The sequence below is a fragment of the Nannospalax galili genome, unplaced genomic scaffold, assembly GCF_000622305.1.
Source record: "Nannospalax galili isolate Female #2095 unplaced genomic scaffold, S.galili_v1.0 scaffold854, whole genome shotgun sequence".
Lineage (NCBI taxonomy): Eukaryota > Metazoa > Chordata > Mammalia > Rodentia > Spalacidae > Nannospalax > Nannospalax galili.
In genome coordinates this window covers 3,119,708-3,139,889 of record NW_008334957.1, presented here as the reverse complement: position 1 = coordinate 3,139,889, position 20,182 = coordinate 3,119,708, and the positions used below count along the sequence as shown (strand labels likewise).

The window sequence follows — 20,182 nt, the reverse complement described above, 5'->3', positions numbered from 1 at the left end:
AGAAACTTGAAACTTCTTTGATTTCTCAACTTCGAACTCAAATAGTATGTTCCTGCAAAGCTAGGATGGCAATGGGGAAACCAGGAGTATAGACGAGGCTGTTTTGCCTTTACTACTACAGAAAATTGCAAAAGTAAAAAAAGAAACTTTACAAGAGCCTACATTTTACAAGAAACTTCTTTGATTTCTCAACTTCGAACTCAAATAGTATGTTCCTGCAAAGCTAGGATGGCAATGGGGAAACCAGGAGTATAGACGAGGCTGTTTTGCCTTTACTACTACAGAAAATTGTAACATTCAAAAGTAAAACACTACTGGCCTCAACAATTCAATTCATGGTCAATTTGTTTCCTCTATATTCTCATCTTCTCACTAATAGTCCAAAATTATTTTTAGCCAAATCAAACTGAGTTTTTCAATGCCCCCAATACAAGTGAGACTCTGTTGGTTTCTACTAATGCTCAGTGTACACATCCTCAATGTGGAGAGTATGACCCTTCAAAATAAACACCCACAAAATAATTTCATTCAAGAGCTCAATGCTCCTTGACACTAGCAAGTTCTCCTTCCTCATACTTTGTCTGCTGTCTTCTGAAAAGGTGCTTCAACAAAAATCCTTTTAAAATAGAGTACATTAAATTGGGCATGGAGGAGCAGTAAGGGGAGGTGGGAATAGGGGAGAAGATCTAAATACCACTAAATAATATTGTATAAAAATCGCAAAAATCCAATTTAAAAAAAAATGTTAAGTGCCAGGGGCTGAGAGATGACTCAGTTGGTAAAATTCCTGCCACACACACATGACGACCTAAGTTCAGATCTCCAGAATCTATGTAAAATGTCAGACATGGTAGCATGTGCCTGTAACCTCAACCTTTTCTTTTAAGGGGCTGGGGAACTGGAGACAGATCTCTGGAGCTCACTGGCCAGGCAGCCTAGCTAAATCTATGAGCTACAGGTTCAGTTTCAAAAACTAAGGGTGAAGAGTGATTGGCCAAAGACACTCATTACTGACCTCAGGCTTCCACAGGTACACACACACACTATGCACACAAAAAAGTATTTTAAAATAAATATAATTTCAAGCTTCTAAATTTCTAGCACTTCAACTTCATGTTAAAAGTAAAGAGTTAAGCATACTGAAAAATCAACAATTCAGCTTGGATCTACTAAAAATAAATAAATAAATAATAAACAGTGACTCTAAGAGCTGGTTCTTTGAAAAGATAGACTTTTAGCCATGTTAACAAAAAAATAAATAAATAAATAAATAATAAAGGCAAACCACAGCTTTTAAGATAGGAGCAACTAAGAGAATAAATGACTGGGTGGAGCAGAATGTTGAGAGGAAACCACTGGGTAACCAGAACCTGGGCAGGAAACATAATCATCACCATACCTACACAGTAATAAATCAGAAGACATACTAAAAGGTAAGACAATTTCAATGAAGAGAAAATACCATAACAAACTATGGCAGCAGATACTAAAATTAGAGTGGGGATTTAAAACATTATATATGTAAAGCACCTTTTTCTCCCACAGAAGGTAGAAATTAGCACTGTTTAAAAGAAAATAACCTGGGGGCTAGAGAGGTAGCTCAGCAGTTCAGAGTACTGGCTGTTCTTACAGAGAACCCATTCAGTTCCCAGTACCCACATAGCACAGCTAACAACAATTGGTAACATCAGTTCCAGCGGATCGAACACCCTGTTGTAGTCTCTGTTGACACTGTACAAGGGCAATTACATACATGGAGACAAAACAGTCAGTTACTTTCTGAGATCTTGGGCACGAGTATGGATATAAATTCATCAGGTAGATTTCAATGGTAATCTTTTTCACATCTACTAATTAACATAAAGCAATTATTATGCTTCTTCCTCAAATTCATCCTTTTTTGTTAATTTTTTGTGTGTGTGTTTCATACAGAACATCTCAAACGATCTTACTCATCTATATACCCACATCCCAAATGGTACCCTCCTATAGCCTCCCCTGCCCCCATTGGAGCCCATATACTCTGTCATCCCTGTTATGTCCACTGTGTTGTCATAGCCCTCTGCCTTTCCACAGTGCTTGTCGATGAATCTAGCCAGTCCCTTGTTTTAGTAAGATCAGCTCTTCCTCATCTAGCAGCAATCAGCTGCCAACATTCCGTTAGATAAGACTGGGGGTCTGCTGTTTATTTTCCCAGTTCTATGCTGGGTTACTGTCTGGGAGTCTCTTGGGCCACCCCGGCCAACAACTCAAAGGAAGGTATCTTCCTGCCTGGAATTGTTTCTTGTTATGTAGCCTTTAGCTATACACATGGACTCTCAAAGAATTATACTGATCACTTTAATCTTTGGTTATACTTGACTTTTGGGTGTTTAAGACCATACAGTTAACCCAGATTAACTAATTTATTTTTACCATTAAGGTCATTTGAGGATCTGTTCCTCAGGGGTCACATGGGCTTGGGAGAAGCCCCTGGCTCCTTTCTTTTACCAGTTCCATCTATGTGAACATAGTTAAAGGTCCATGGCTGGCTTCACTTGGAAGCACGGAGGAAATGTTTCCTCTCTGTTGACTCTCCTCTTTGTAGACTGGACACCGGCTCAAGCCCATCTGGGAAGGTCTCCATGACCTCCTTGATCTAGAGGACAAGTGACTTGCCACAGTTACAGGACATTTTGAGAGATGCTCCATAGTCCCCTGGAACTTAGTCAACCTTGGAGGGGCAAGGAGCAAAAGCTGTCCTTTAAGGCCCTCAGATCAGATCAGCATAGGCCTCAAAGTACAGCTGTCAAACATCCAAGAAGGTTAGTTCCACCAGTCTGGTACTTTTAATTACCATGCGCTTACACAGATAAAGCTGGGGCACAAACCAAACGTTCTCAGATAAAAGTTGACTATACATATCTTATGTTCCTTGAGCTAGCTCTATGTATAATTTGTCAGTAAGCTGTTGGACTAATATGGTTCCCTGATTTTTTATTCTTTGTGGGTTTTTTTTTTGCAACTGAAAGGCACATATATTTTACTCACATAAATCTAGTTTCTGATAAATTAAGGACATTCATTTTGCTCCCAAACTTAAAACTTTAGTTCCTTAAACATCCTGACCCAAATCAGGCCAAAAAAAGGTATTTCCCTGTTGATATGTTGGTTTGGTTTGCTGTGCCATTTCATTGACTTTATATGTTCACATTCTTGTTATTTATCTCACCAAAGCATAGAAGGCAGACACTGTTTCTTAGGTTCTGGTCATTTATGGGAGCTAGGCATTATTTATCCCTCTCATTGTCTACTCCTTCCACCATGGTTTTAACACTTACGTTAATAATACCGTTCTATGGTCCCACCTCTATTGAGCTCCTTCTTTCTCTTTATCCCCAAGGTTCCTTTTAACCCTCCGCCCCCATTTAAATAATCCCATTTTTATCCATTATCTCCTTTAGTAACACCTGTTTCCTACTGTTCTCTCTCAGATTCTTTCTTTTCCTTTACCTCCCTGGTTCCTTTTCTTTATCCTGGTTCCTGTAGTTATGTCTGGATACATACTCACTTATAAGGATTTGGTGCTATGATCCAAATATGAGGGAGGACATATGTTGTTGTTGTTGTTTTTTTCTGAGTCTGTGTTACTTCACTTAGTATAACAGTTTCTAGTTCCATCCATTTACCTGTGAATTTCATGATTTCCTCTCTCTTTACTGCTGAGTAGAGAACTCCACCACATAAATGAACCACATTTTCATTATCTATTCGTCAATTGAGGGACACTTAGGTTGCTTCCATCTCTTAGCTATTGTGAAAAGAGCAGCAACAAACATGGATGTACAAGTGTCTCTGCAATAGGATGAGTTCTTTGGGTATATGCCAAGGAGTGGTATAACTGGGTCAAATGGTAGATTCATTTTTAGGTTTTTAAGGGTTCTCCACACTGCTTTCCATAGGGGTTGAACAAATTTGCAATCCCACCAGCAGTGGATGAGTGTTCCCCTTTCCCCGCAACCTCACCAACATTTGGTATCATTTGTTCTCTTGATCTTAGCCAGTCTGACTAGGGTGAGATGAAATCTTAAAGTGGTTTTAATTTGCATTTCCCTAATTACTAATGATCTTGAACACCTTTTAAGATGCTTCTTATCCGTCTTTATTTCGTCTTTTGAGAACACTGTTCAGCTCGTTAGCCCATCTTTTAATTGGGTTACTTCCTTTCTTGATTCTTTTTCAGTTTGTTGTATATTCTGTATGTTAAACCTCTGTCAGATGTGTTGCTGGTGAAGATTTTCTCCCACTCTGTAGGTTTTCTCTTCACTTCCTTTGTTGCTTCTTTTGATGTACAGAAAGAAGCCTTTTAGTTTAATGAGGTTCTATTTGTTGATTCTTGACCTTGTTTCCTGAGCAACTGATGTCCAGTTTAGAAAATCCTTTCCTATACCTATATCTTGTAGGTTATTGTCAATATTTTGTTCTAACAGTTTCAGCATTTCAGGCTTCAAATTGAGGTCTTTGATCCATTTGGAGTTGACTTTTGTGAAAGGTGAAAGATAGGGGTGTAGTTTCATTCTTCTACAGGTGGAGATCCGGTTTTGCCAGCACCATTTGCTGAACATGCTGTCTTTCCTCCAGTGAATGTTCTTGACCCCTTTGCCAAATATCAGGTGGCTGAGATTACATGTACACATATTTGGTCTTCAATTTTGTTCCATTGATCTATGGGTCTATTTTTTTGCCAGTACAATGTTGTTTTATGACTATAGCTCTGTAATATAATTTAAAATCTGGTATAGTAATCCAGCCAGCCATTGCTCTGAGTGTTCACAGCTGCTCTGGCTATCTGAGGTCTTTTGTGCTTCCATCTGAATCTTAAGATGGTTTTTTCCAGTTCTGTGAGAATGTCACAGGATTCTGACTGGCACTGCACTGAATCTACAAATGGCTTTTGGGAGGATGGTCATTTTTACAATATTAATTCTTCCTATCCATGAGCATGGGAGGCCCTTCCATCTTCTGGTATCTTTCTCAACCTCATTCTTTAAAGATTTAAAATTTTCGTTGTAGAGGTCTTTAATGTCTTTGGTCAGGTTTATTCCAAGATACTTTTTTTTTTTTGAGGCTATTGTGAAAGGGAGTGTTTCTATATACTCTTTCTCTGATTGCTTGTTGTTGGTATATAGAAAGGCTACAGACTTTTGTAGGTTAATTTTCTAACCTGCCACTTTACTGAAAGTGTTAATCATTTCTAGGAGTTTTCGGGTGGAATTTTTGCCATCCCTTAGATACGATATCTTCTGCAAAAAAAACGGTAATTTGATTGCCTTTTCCAATTACTACTTCTTTAATTTCCTTCTCATCTTACTGCTCTTGCAAGAGTTTCAAACACTATGTTAAAAAGGAGTGGAGATAGTGGACAGCCTTGTCTGGTTCCTCATTTTAATGGGAATGGTTTCCGTTTTTCTCCATTTAGAATGACGCTGGCTGTGGGTTTGTTATATATGGCTTTAATTATGTTGAGGTATATTCCCTCCAGTCCAATTCCCTCTAGGACCTTGAATATAAATACACACTGAATTTTGTCAAAGGCCTTCTCTGCATCTATTAAGATGACCATTGGTTCTTGTCTTTGAGTCCATTTATATGATTTATGACGTTTACTGACTTACGTATATTGAACCATGCCTGCATCTCTGGAATAAAGCCAACTTAGTCATGGTGGATGACCTTTTTGGTGTGTGTCTGTATGCAGTTTGCAAGTTTTTTTTTTATTTTGAGAATTTTTACATCTATGCTCATTAAGGATACGGGGCTATAGTTCTCTTTTTTGGTTGTAGCTTTACCTGGTTTTGGTATTAAGAGTCACACTGGCTTCACAGAAGGAATCTGGAAGTTCTTCCTCCATTTCTATCTTTTCGAATAAATTAAGTAGTAGTATATATAGATCTTTTTTAAATGCCTGGAAGAATTCCATCTGGTCCTGGGCCTTTTTTCATTGGAAGGTTTTGTGTTGCTATTTTAGTTTCCTTATGTGCTATGGGTCTGTTTAAGTTGTTGATCTCTTCTTGGTTTAGTTTGGTGGTTTCCATGCTTTAGATGCCCATCCATTTCTTTTACTTTTTCAAATTTAGTAGTGTATAGGTTTTAAAGTATTACCTTAAAACGTTCTGGATCTTTTTGGTGTCTGTTGTTATGTTTCCCCTTTCATCTCTGATTTGGATATGCTCTTTTCATTCTTTTGGTTAACTGGGCTAGGGGGTCTGTCACTCTTGTTTATCTTTCCAAAGAACCAGTTCTTGGATTCCTTGATTCCTTGCATTGTTTTGTTTCTATTTCATTAATTTCAGCTCTGATTTTTGTTATTTCTTCTTGTCTGCTGGGTCTGGGTTTCATTTGTTGTTGCTTTTCAAGTGTCTGAAGTTCGAATGTTAAGTCATTTATTTGTGTTCTTTCTGATTTTCTAATGAAGGGACTTAGAGCTATTAACTTCCCTCTAAGGACTACTTTCAGCATGTCCCAGGGGGTTTGTTGTGTTGTATTGTCCTTTTCATCTAGTTCCAGGAATTCTTTTATTTCTTTCTTAATTTTCATTCAGGACTGTGAGTTTAATTTCCATGTGTTCATGTAGTTTCTAGGGTGTTTTCCGATGTTAATTTTAAGCTTTATTGCATTGTGATCTGATAGAATGCACGGATTTATTTCAATCTTTTTGTATTTGTTGTGGCTTGTTTTGTGCCCCAGTATATGGTCGATTTTGGGGAACATTCCAAGGGGTACCAAACAGAAAGTATATTCTTTGGTGCTTGGGTAGAATATTCTGTTAGGTCCATTTGATGTATGATATTGTTTAATTCAGATGTCTCTCTGTTAACTCTCTGCCCTGTTGACCTATCTAATAGAGACAATTGGGTATTAAAGTCCCCTACTATTAATGAGTTGGGATTAAGCCATGTCTTAACGTCCTGTAGTACTGTTTTTATGAAGTTGGGTGCATCAGAGTTTGGTGAATATATGTTCATGAATGTAATATCTCTTGGTCAATTGTTCCTTTCATCAGAATGAAGTGTCCCTCTTTATCTCTTCTGATTGATTTTAGTTTAAAGTCTATTTTGTCAGATATTAGAATTGCAGTGCCTGCTTTTTTCTTAGTACCATTCCCTTGGTATATTTTTTCCATCCTTTCACCCTAGGATAGTGTCTTTTTTTTTTTTTTTCCATCCTTTCACCTTAAGGTAGTGCCTGTCCTTGAAAGTGAGATGGGTTTCTTGCATACAACAAAAAGATGGGTTTTGTTTCTTAATCCATTCAACTAGTCTGTTTCTTTGGCTGGGGAGTTCTGTCCATTGATAGTTATTAATGAAAGATGTGCATTGATTCCTGTTGTTCTGATTTCTGTTCGCATTCTTGGTGTAATTGTGCATTTCCACAGTTATTCCTTCGTTAAGTTTCTTTCTGTTACCCTTTGGGTATAGTCGTTCCTTTCTTCAGCTCTTTGTATTGCTTCCAGAACTCTCTGAAGGGCTGGTTTTGTGGACATGAATTCATCCAGCCTGTTTTTGTCATGGAAGATTTTTCTTTCCCCTTCAACTATAACAGACATTTCGGCTGGGTAAAGTAATCTGGGTTGGCATCTGGGGTCATTTAGATGGTCCAGGCTCTTCTGGTTTTCATAGTTTGCAGTGAAAACTGTAATTCTCATGGGTTTTCCTTTATATATGACTTGTTGTTTTTCTTTTGTAGCTTTCAGTATTCTGTCTTTGTTCTGTATGTTAAGTGTTTTTACTATGATGTGCCGTGGAGAGTTTCTTTTCTGGTCCTGTCTGTTTGGTGTTCTATGTGCTTCTTGTATTTGTTTAGGCGACTTTCTTCAATTTTGGGAAATTTTCTTCTACAATCCTGTTGAAGATCTGGCCCATACCATTATCCTGAGTTTCTTCTCCTTCCTGTATGCCTATGATGTGTAAGCGATGTCTTTTTATGGTGTCACACAATTCCTACATATTCCACTGCGGACACCGCCAGCTGCAGCTGCCCCTCCACTCTTTCGGTGCTGGGTGCTGTCTCCGGGCGCTGCCCCTCCGCTTGCATGGGCACCACCTGCGAACGCACGGGCACTGCCTCCTGGGCGCCACCTCCGATCACACAGGAGCCACCTCCAATTGCACAGGCACTGATCACAGGGGCATGCCCTTAGCTCCTCGCTGGGGCCGCAAGCTGTGGTCACTCTTCGCTCGTTGCGGCGCTGAGGCAGCTCTTCTGCTCCCCCGGTGCTGGGTCCGCTCTTCTGCTCACTGCAGCGCTGACTCTGACTGTCGCTACTTCTGTCTGCTCCCAGACCCCAGGGCTGGTGAGGAGACTGTGTCAGTGGAGCCGCATTCAGACACAGGAGACCAGGTTCGTTGACGCAGATCCAGTTTATTGTAGAAAGGCACAAGCTTATATAGGGGTGGGGGTCCAACAAGAAGTTACAACTCAGATCTTTGGCAGGGCTGTGTCCTATCATGACATCGGGAGCCAGACACCTCATTAGCATAATGGGTTTCAGATTACTTAGGTTCCGGTTTCCTTATGGGGCCTGGTTTCCTGGGAATCACGTGACCCAGGCTGTCTAAGTGTTGCAATTTGGGATCTCAAGGGTGGCAATTCGGGAGTGGCGAGCTCTAGGCATCAGTCTCATGATCTGCCAATGGAAGCAAATGTCACAAGTCGTTCCTTGTGGCTCCAGTGGTTGGGCCATTGCCTCGGGTCTGTCTCCCACATTCCATTCTTGTGTTTTCTTAATTTTTTCAAAATGTTTGCGTGAGTGGTTTTAGTAGTCCACTTTATCTTACAGTCTTGATATTGTTTTCCATTTCATTCATCCTATTGGTGAGGCTTTCTCCTATCATTTCTACTTAGCTTATTGAGTGTTTCACTTCCTTCTTCATTTCAGTCTGAGTATTCTTCAGTATTTCTCTTTTCTCAGTTCGTTTAGAAGTTTATCCCTATCTTCATTCAGTTCTTTGATTTCTTTGTGTGTTCTTTAAATTCACTCAATTCTTTATAATTGTTCTTTTGAACTGAATGTTCTGTGTTATCTCTAGGGGGTTCTTATTGTACTCCTCTACAGGACTGTCGGTATTTGATAGGGATATATTATTTGGGTTTTTCATATTATTATTTTTTCACTGTGACTTTGACATGTGGATTTCTTTTGTAGTTTCTGATTGTTGTGTGAGAGTCGAGCCTTCCTTAGTTGAGTTTAGGTCTGCTTCTTTTTGTAAACTTTATGTGCCTTTGTGGTTTACATGTTGGGCATGAAAAGCTAGGCTTCAGGTTGTCTCTTCTGGTTTTATATTGGAGGGGCCAGGTGGCTTTCATCCTGCTGCTCAAGAGTTCCCACAGAGGCCCAAGTTGGATGAGGATCAGCTGCTCAGCCTTTCTCCTAATGTCTGAATTCCTCTACTCAGCAAGCACAGTACAATTTGGGAGGATTGCTTGGTAGAGGTAGGATTCAGGACTCTTGGGCAGTCAGGGAAGGAGGCTGGTCTTGGGACTCCAGAGAAAGCAGGGAAGGAGAATGGTCTCAGGATTCCAGGTTGGGGGTGGGACAGCCAGGAATGAAGGCCATTCTCAGATATGCAAAGGCAAGGTGGAGGAAAGAACAGGCTTTGAGGGCTCCTGAGGACCAGACCAAGGTATTGGGCTGGTCTTGGTACAAAGGATCAGCAGGCAATGGGGAGTCTGGGCCAAGAGGGCAGTACAGAGTTCTGGGGTGCAAAGAGAAGAAAAGGGCCAGTGCCCACACCAGGAGGAGAGACAGAGTAGGAGAGCTGGGAGGGTAAATGAGGCTGTGGGAGTCAAGGAGGAGTGGCCAAGGGTGGAACTTACCCAGGAAAGATGCTAGTCCAAGGAAGCTGGGGGCTGGGCTGGCCAGTAATGAGGGCTGGTCTCATGCTTGCAAAGGCAAGGTGGGGGAGGGAACAAGCCTTGAGGGCTCCATGGGACCTGACCAAGGTATTGGGTTGGTCTGGGTGTAAAGGATCAGGAAGCAGTGGGGAATCTGGACCAAGAGGGCAGTCCAGAGGTCTGGGGTATCAAGAGAAGAAATGGGACAGTGCCCATGCTAGGAGGCAAGACAGAGTTGGGGAACTAGGCGGGTGAAGGAGGTTATGGGAGTGAAGGCCAGAGACCTCTACTTTTCAGTGTTTTACTAGAAGTCCTAATGCAATAAGACAAAAATGGTGAAAATAAAAGCATACTGACTGGGGAAGAACAATATAACTATCCTTGTTAGATGACATGACTTATGTAGAAAATCAAAAGAAATAGACACAATTGCTCATGAAACTAATAAAAGTTATATAAGGTTTCAGAATGTGAATACACAAAAAGCTATTGCTTTCCTATTTACCTGGAATGAGACTGGAAACTAAAATTAACATAGTACCACTTATATTAGCACTACAAAAGGTTAAATACTGAAATATGAATCTAACAAAGTATGACAAGATCCACATCAGCAAAACTACAAAACTCTAATGAAAGAAATCAAAGATTACTCAAATCAATGAAACTTTTTTCGTCTTCAGGGAAATTTAACATCTTCAAGGTACAATCTTATTTTTCACTTGATCTGCATTCAGTGTAATCCCAATCAAAAATCTCAGCAAGTTATTTTACGAGTATCAACAAATTGATCCTGAAATATATATGGAACAGCAAAAGACCTAAAGAAGCGAACACAAGCTGGAGAGCTGCCAGTGTCCAACCTCAAAACTTAGTATAAAGCTGTAGTATCAAGACAGTATGGTACTGACAGCAGAATAAACCAAGGAACAGAACAGAGCCCAGAAATAGAGCCTCCGTCAACTGATCTTTGACGGCGAAGCCAAAGCACAATAGAGCAAAGTTATTCAACAAATGGTGGTAGAACTGGATACTCACATGTAAAAACATAAATCTAGACACAAACTGTTCACAGAAGATAATTCAACATAGATTAAAGATGTAAATATAAACCATAAAAGGGCTCAGGAGATGCTCAGTGGGTAAAGTGTTTGCATAAACAAAGACCTGAGACTGGATCTGCAGCATCCACTTAAAAAAACATAGAAATATACACTTGTAGCCCTAGCACTGGGGATCAGGGGCTGGGGGAGAGACAGGCAGACACCAGGGGCTTGCTGGCCAGCAAGTCTAGTCAAACCAGTAAGCTCCAGGTTCAGTGAGAGACCTCAGCTCAGAAATAAGGTGAAAAAGGGATTGAGAAAGATATTCCAACATCTGGGTCACACACATACACACACACAAAAACTTTCTATCAAAGAATTCAAGAAAAGATCCAGACAGCCTCAAGTATGATGATGACATTAAATACAGCCCCAAAGGTCTGATCCATCAAAAAATTCATTAACTAGATTAGACTTTAATAAACTGACAAAATCAAGTATAGAAACCCTCTTCCTGCTTCCCAGACACCATCAGATAAGCTTCTCTGCTCTGCCACACCCTCCTTGCCATAACAATCTCTGAAGCCTTAAGCTAAAATATGTCCTTCCTTTAAAGCAGCTTTTTCAGGTATTGATTATAATGGCAAAAAGCTAATTAACAGCAACACCAAGAGAAACCTTCATATGAACTATGGATTTTCAGTGAAATGAGTATGTCAATGAAGGTGCATAAACTGCAGCAAATACAGCAATCTCTAGGAGAATGTTGATCCTGGAGGAAGCTATGTATATGTGGGGCAGGAAAGATATAGCAACTATTTTCAACTCAGAGAGCCTAAAATCTCTTTAAAAAGTCTTTTTTCTTTCTTTCTTTAAATCACAAACCAGACAGTTGAATAGATTAGAAGGGAAGAGGAAAATAAGTGTAGGTAATAAGCATATGCCATGCTCTCACTCTTCTAACAGCAACATAAAAATAAGACACTCTTACTTGATTTCCTTCACAGGTACTTTCTTCCGGAGAAGTTGCTCCACCATCCCTTGTTCTTCTGAGGGCAACAAAATTAATAAAGCTTCCCCATCCTCTTTGTACCTAAACAAAATGATTTTTAGATGCATCAATATAATTTTCATTTTGTACTATATCAGCAAAATGAGTAAGTTATAGAAAAACAAGTTCACTTAATTAGTAAATGACACAAATATCAGGTTTTAATCTTTTGTGGCAACAGAAAAGTGGAGTTCTGGCTGCCTTCTATGAAATTTCAAGCACCCGCTATAATCCCTGTTGCCTTTAAGGCTGTACCTCAATAGTAGAATTAGTATCAAAAAAAGCAATTAAAGGCAATTCATTTTTTGAGACAGGGTCTCAATACTGAATCCAGGATGCCCTTGAATTTTCTATATACTCCACAATGGTCTCAGGTGACATCACACCAAGCTCTCAATAAATAGTTCCATACCAATATAGCAAGGAGACTATTTTTGACTCAAACCATAAGAGTAATGTAATAAAATTACTTACTAAACATGGCAGTGTAATACACTCAAGAAACCAGCTTGCCAGGCACATTGAGACATGCCTGTAATTTCAGCACTCAGAAGGCTGAGGCACAAGGATTGCCATAAATTCAAAGCAAGGATGAACTATATAGAAAAACCCTGTCTCAAGGGGGGAAAAAAAGATTAAATAAATGAATCAATTCATCTTCGTAAGGAATTTATTGATACATTTGGAATAAAATTATTTAGAGGAATCAGTTTAAAACAATGGATCTACTCAGGTAAACAATTGCCTCCCATTCTTGTAACTGCTCTTTCCTTAACTAAAGCAAAGTTTTATTTCATATTACACCTTCAGGAATTTGTACTGGCACAAATGCTTCCTAAAGTTACTGAACTTTCTTGTGCTACTTGAATACAGCTTCTTGATACTACAGTGCCAGTTGGTACATGTAAGCAACAAAACAGAATTGAAAGGGTATTTCAAGAACTTTTTAGATAACATAGAAGAAAACTTAATCTCAATGCATTCTCTTGAAAAGTCACGCTATAAAATTTGAGAGTACATTTTTTGTTTGGTTTGGTTTTTGTTTTTTGAGACAGGTCTCTCTGTAGGCCCAGTTAGCCTGGAACTCACTATGGAGAATAGGCTGGACTTGATCTCACAGAGATCCCCCTACCTCCTGAGCACTAAGATTAAAAGCGTGCCCCATCACACCCAGCTAAGAGCACCTTTTTATAACTAACCAAATAACTATTTAATAAGAAATCAGGCATAAACTAATGAATGCAAAGAAACAAAAGTTATGAAAACTCATGTCATCAGGAGATCTAACATTCAAGCTGAGTAGGAAGGAAAAACACACGCTAGAGATTCAGGAGACAATAAGACTTCCAAAGGACTGCTACAAGCCACAAATACCACCAATTCAGAAGTAGAAAAAAGACTACTCAGGAGTGCCAGAGGAAAAGATATGTCATAGCAGATAGAATTTCAGGTAAATCCGTACAGCAAACAGAAAGGAAAAAGCTAAGGTATTCCAAAAGCAGGGCATGTCCAAGTAAGGACAATGCAAGGCTAACAGTAATGAGAGAACTTAAAACAAAGACCACCGGTGAAATACAAAAACAGACAGCAGAGAAGATTACTAAAAAGGTGTGGAAGAGCCTGATTTTGCACTACTTTGGATGCCTCTACAGAGATTCCACAACAATGTCTGCAAACAGTAGTTTATCACTGAATGCTGGAGGGAAAGCTGGTTTAACAACTTACTGAGAAATGGTACTGTACTTTATTTTGAAAACTAAAGGGCAGTTTTTTACTTTACATGTTAGCTTTAAAACCCAACTCCATTCTAATAAGAAAAAAATATATCCTTATATACACGGCAGAAAGCTATGAAATACAACATCCTAAAAATGCTATCTTACTGTAGCTAATTCATTAATTTTGAAAAATCTTATCAATATGCCAGGCACTGAAATGGTGAGAAAACAGATACAGTCCTAATTAACAGAGCTGAGAGCCTATTTGAACAGGTGTTAAAACCAGTAATAGTAGAGGATTTAAGTGTAAGGGAACATGCAGGAAGCTATAAGAACCTGACAGAGAATTCTACCAAATGTAATCTCAGTATTAGACCACTGCCCTGAAAAAATGACACCTAAACTAAGATCTAAAGAATCAGCAACTAGTCGAATGCTAAGGGTAGAGCTAAAAGGGAGAGTGGTTTCCAGTATTTCAGAATCCTGTGGATACTTTTGTCTTTGTGCTGATTTGCTTTTTCTAGCAAAAAAAAAAAAGTATATACATATATATGTATATATACACATGTGTATTTATATGTGTGTATATGTATATATATGAACATACAGATAAGTCTTTGCCTGATTATCTGTTTCATAACTGAAAAACTAGTAGTAAATAACTTGTTCATTGTTGTTTGAATATAGTATTGTATAACTCAAAGTTGTTCATCTTCATTTAGTATGAAAATGTATGAATTTTAAAAATTCCCCATTAGTCATATTGGATTAAACCATGTATGATGGCAGAAGTTATTAGTATATAAAATAACAAGGTCACACCCTGAGTAAACAAGATGGCTGACAAATATCACAACTGCTGCAGCTCCAAGACCTCACTAGGGACAGTCAGAGGACTGGAACTGCAGAGATGGCTCAGTGAGTAACAGCAGCACTTACTGCACAAGCATGAGGACCAGAGTTCAGATCCCCTGCATCACGTGAAAGTTGGGTATGGCCACACTCACATGGCCCTCAGACAAGCACACGTGGACACATACTCACATACTCACACATACTCACATATGTACATACACATAAATACATGTATACCACCACCACAACCCACACAAACACACAGAATCAGAAGACTGGAATCAGCAAATACTGACTTCTTTCCAAGACACTTACCAAAGCACTCTCAAGGGCTACCACACTGAAGGTCAAATCACAAGCCTTCCTACTTCTAAAAGTAATCTGTATAGCTCAGATAGGAATAGCTAAGAACAGAAAATAGTAGGTGAAAGCAATGCTTTTAACTTTCTAGATCCAAATCCAGAGAGCAAGATGAAATAAATAAATACACAAATCTGCATGGAACCAAAACTGGCTCCAGAGTTAAGAAAAATCTCTAGGAGACTAAAAAGGCATCCAATGAATGTTCTCTACCTAACAAGCAGGAATAAGAAGGTTAGTCATATCCACTCATTCATGCATCCAGGGAAATAACCTGAAAGAATAAGTCTGGATTAAAGTCACAAAGAGACCATTCCCAAACTCTTCAAAGGTCTAGCCAACAGAACACACACATATAGCTATACATGGCTAAAAAAAAGCATTTAGAAGAAAAATATTGCCAAAGGAAAATAGAAAATGAGAGCCAAAGTTAAATCTCACATGAAAAGTATCTATTAAAGATCACTAGCCACTGTATTACATTATATATAAGTCTCCAAAATAATATGAGGCACAAATTATCTCCCACATGCTGATAACCAAATAATTCTAGTAAGCTGTTATTTAAGGGATAAAAGCACTTTTACAAAGAAAGGATAGTGCATTTATTTTGTCTTTAATGCTTATAAGAACAAACTTTATTTGTCCAAGTTAGCTTTTAAATTTCAAAAGCAATATCCTAGGCCCAAAGCTAAATACATGTATAACCATTCTTCATAAGACCTAAATTTTGAAATTCCATTTACTTAGACATTATTTTAAGAGACATTCATGGCATCACATAAAAAGCCTTACATTTAAAGATTCTCATATTCATCATCAGTATTACTGATTCTCAATTCTTTGAGAACTTCATCTTATGTTAATTTGAAAATCTTAAAAGCAAGCAGCCAAAAGAAGCAAATACAACATAAAGCAAAGTGGTCCTAAAGATCAGTTGGTCACTACATATCAAGATTACTTAAAACTTATTATCCACTGCTTTTCAATTACAGCAACAACAAGGCTCTTCAAGAGAACAATGACAAGAAGCTTATCACAAACCCAGCAGCTACACTAGTATTCCTACCTAAAAGTAGAGATTCGAAGCATTGGGTTGGATGCAGATGCATTTTTCCATTGAAATGACCTTCAAACTATAGAGTAAAGAAGGAAAAGAGCACTGCTAACTTGTGGGTGATTTTACTTCTTACTCAAGGGATCGCCTCCATTCTATTCAAGTCTCTGCCCATTCCTACATCTAACTACTGTCCCATGGTAGAACTGCCCAGCCACCCCCACTCATCCCAGCATGGTTTAAGTTGGGTTATCGATTCCACTTTGTAACTTAAAAACATATATAAACACAAGCATATGTGGTGGAAATTTCTGGGAGGTTTTTGGTGATTTGAATTGTTTTGTTATTGTTGCCTGGCTCTGTATAGTGAGTATTTATAAAAAAAAAAAAAATTACAACTAGCAATTTGACATACTTTCAAACCTATTTTTCTTATCTCTCTGATCTCATTCACCACATAGTATAACTAACATTTTATTTACCAATATTTACCAATACCAATATAATTTACCAATATTACCAAAATTCCTTACCTGAACCAATAAATTTGAGGACACACACACACACACCCCACATACCATGGGTCCCTGGTAACTATTCAATAACTATTTGGTGAATGAATGAAAGCAAATGACAACTACAAACATCATCAGTTGATAAAGCACTAAACTTACAATAAGAATTGCTTTCAGGCCTTTTGTACTTTTCATTACCTATGTAACTGGATACTTTATTATTGCTTACTATATTTTCTTACCTATACAATGTACAACTGAATCTAGGTTCCCTTACCAATCTAAAATTAGTTTGACTACTAATGAAGTAGCCATTGATCACAATTTAAGTATCAAGAACAAGAGCTAGAAAGAGCTTGCTAATAACCATTCCAGTCCTTCCCTCTTCCTCTCCCTGTGTCTCTTTCTACTCTCCTTATACCTCAGCCTTACTTATAGCTGTGACCATCAAATTTCCATGTCACTGTGGACAAGCAGTGCAGTCTCACACAGATGCAGAAAGGCAGCCATAAAGAATCCAAGTCCAGGGCTCTCTTCCTCCCATAAATGTGGTACACAGGAGGGCCTTGCACTCCAGGAAAAAGGGTATCTCTGATTCACAAACCGTCTAAATACTTTACACCAGGTTTGAGAAAGAAAATGATACCCTGGTTTCTCTTCAGATTGTATAAATCTTTCTTTCGCTTCTTACTAAAATAGAAACTGATGGCATGTTTGGAAATACTCTGCAACAAAGAAAGTCATTTGCAGAGATCTTAGAAGCAACAAACAGATATTACACAATGGGCCCAATAGTTACAAACCAGGTTCATACATTATAAAATAATTAGAAAGAAACCAAAGTGGAGTGGGCCAGAAGCTCACAGGATAAAAGCAACTTGCCCACTGTTCTAGTTTGCTTCTCTTTTGCTGTGATAAAATGCTGACCAAAAGCAACTTGGGGAAAAAAGAGTTTATTTCATCTTACAGTTCCCAAGTACAATCCATCACTGAAGGAAGTCAGGGCAGGAATTTAGGGCAGGAACTGAAGCAGAGACCTTGGAGGAATGCTGTTTACTGGCTTGCTTCTCCTGGCTTGCTCAGCTACCTTTTGTATAAAGCCCAAACTCACGTGCACAGGGACGGCACTGCCTGCAGTGGGCTAGGCAAAACCCCATCAATTAGCAATTAACAAAATGCCTAGCAGATTTCTGCCACAAGCCAATCTGATGGAGGAAATCCCACAACTGAGGGTCCCTCTTCCCAGGCGTCTCTAATTTGAGTCAAGTTGACAAAATTAACCAGCACACCCACCAAGCCTAACACCCAAGTTCAATCTTCATTACAGAGGGACATTTTTCTACAGACCTTTGTATATACAACTCATCTATGTTTAAGTGATATACCACACATACACTGATTCTTCTGTGTTTATCTGGACCAGAACACCCTTGAATAAAACAAGTCCTACACATCTTCCTGTTTCAAGATTGCTTCTATCCTTGAAATTATTAAAGTATGATAGGGCCAGCTTAGTGAGTAAAAGCAACTGTCACCAAACCTGATGACCTAAGTTCCACCCCTGAGACCCACAAGGTACAAGGAGAAAACCAATTCCTACAAATTATCTTCTAACCTATGTGCATGTGTGTGTACACATAAATATAATTTTAAATATGTTAATGAAAGCCTGGTATGAAATGTTGTAAGGCAGCTTCTCAGACAATTCTCAGATCTTCTCTCTTGGCATTTATATTCTCTGCAGACTGCTCCCCACAAAAAAAAAAAAAAAAGACATAAGGCTGATGTGTATAAATACTAGTGTACTGGTAGGACTTCTCAATCTAGGTTATAAAGACACTGCTGGTTCTTTCTTGCCCTCTCAATTGTTCTCGGTAGTAAGGTCAGTTCTGTGCTATCAGACACCCTTTGAAGGAGACCACATTTAAAAGAACTTAAGAAGTACCTCTAACCAACACCTAAAGAAGAAAAATACCTGCAAACAACAATGTGAATGAGATTGAAAATGGATCTACTCCAGCTGAGCTTTAAAATACACCTTGCTAACACCCTGTGATACACAGAGAGCTGGACCTGCCAGATGAGCCACACCTGGGTTTCTGATTCACAGAAACTAAGATAAATGGTTACCGCAGAAAGGCACTAAGCCAGGGAGCAAATGTTACACAGCAATAGGTAACTAATATATTGGGCAAAATTTGGTTCATGAGAGGCTGGAAAGATGGCTCAGCAGTTAAGAGCACTCACTGCCTGCTTTTGCAGAGGACCCAGGTGCAGTTCCCAGCACCCACATGGCAACAACAACTGTCCATAACTCCAGTTCCAGGGGATCCAACACCCTCCTCTGACCTCCATGGGCACTGCACAACACAGGTACACTTACATATATGCAGGAAATACATTTATACACATAAAATAAAAATAATAAAATATTTTTTCAAATCTGATTCATAAGTCTGATTTGTTATCTTAAACATCTACTATATGCCAAGCTCAATGTCAATAAATAGACTAAACATAACCTTTATAAAACTTCCAATCTAGTAACAAAAAAGGAAAGAAAAAGAAAACCAACTAATTGCTCTACTATACTTAAATGTGATAAATGATAGGGGAAAAAGAAAAGAGAGGGGTGCAAAGGAGTGGCTGGGCTGGATAACAAAGATAGCCACATAGATAATTGTAGAAAAAAAAACAATGTATCAGAAACAACTGATATAAAGGCCCTAAGGCATGTCTAGCAAATTTAAGAAACAGCAAGGTCTGGAACAAAGGGAAAATAATGGGGAAGGGGTATAGGCCTGACACTCTGAATTGGGAAACCATCAGGATTCACAGAATTTGACTTGTGTTTTAAAATATCACTGCCTGCTGCACTGAGTAGACAGTTAAGATAACGAGAACAGAGAAAGTACCTGAGAAACAGCAGATTTCTAATACCAGCCCCTTATATATCTCTGCATCTCTACTGGCTGTATTCTACCTAGCTCCTTCAACACTTCAAGTTAGAAAATGAAGGCCCTGCTTTGCCATTTACGAAGACTTTAAGTCCTAGGTACCAATAAACAAAGGCAGGCAGCCATGTAAGGAAACGCCCACTACATTCTGGAATAAGCAGACTGAAAGTAAAACTTCTAAAATTTTCAGCTAAATAAATAAAAAAGAAGAAATTTTACTAGCAAAGATTATTCCTAGCTTATATCTAATAAATTCACACTAAGCTTAAATAAATTAATTCTCATGGAAACTGTCTTTTCTCTATTATTTCAGTTTGCAAACAAGTTAAGAACTCTGTTTAAAAATTCTCATTAATTCCTTAAAATATTGGTATTTCTGCAAACCATGAATCCTTCCCAATTTAAGAATTTTGACTAGTTTACAACTTCATATTTTCCATTCAGATTTACAGTGACAGTATCAAGTATGCAAAGGAAAAGTTTGACTCTACTGTCCCCTAGTGGAATCACAGTTTGGGGCCTAAGATAAGGCAGAATTAGAATATAATTGAAATTCTCTTCTTACCCAGTACTCTAGAACAGAAAAGAGTTACATACGGACTCCCATCTTCTACCTCCAGCCTCCCGTACCACAAAAGGAGTATCTGGTGTGTGCCTACTTTCCAGTTACAAATCTTTTATATTTTCATCTTCAAGTTTTTATTTTAAATTTAAAAACTTGGGCTTTTGAGTACCAAAAACTGAAAGCCTTAA

At 38.6% G+C, this 20,182-nt stretch overlaps 1 protein-coding gene across 1 annotated transcript in view; it reads right to left on the bottom strand.

Annotated features, from left to right (window-relative positions):
• Ddx10 (DEAD-box helicase 10) overlaps positions 1-20,182 on the bottom strand; it is a 247,246-nt gene that overhangs the window by 189,042 nt on the left and 38,022 nt on the right. The window contains exon 10 of the mRNA XM_008829716.3: positions 11,908-12,009. Coding sequence (XP_008827938.1) covers positions 11,908-12,009 — 102 coding nt within the window. The remainder of the gene's footprint in view (positions 1-11,907; positions 12,010-20,182) is intronic.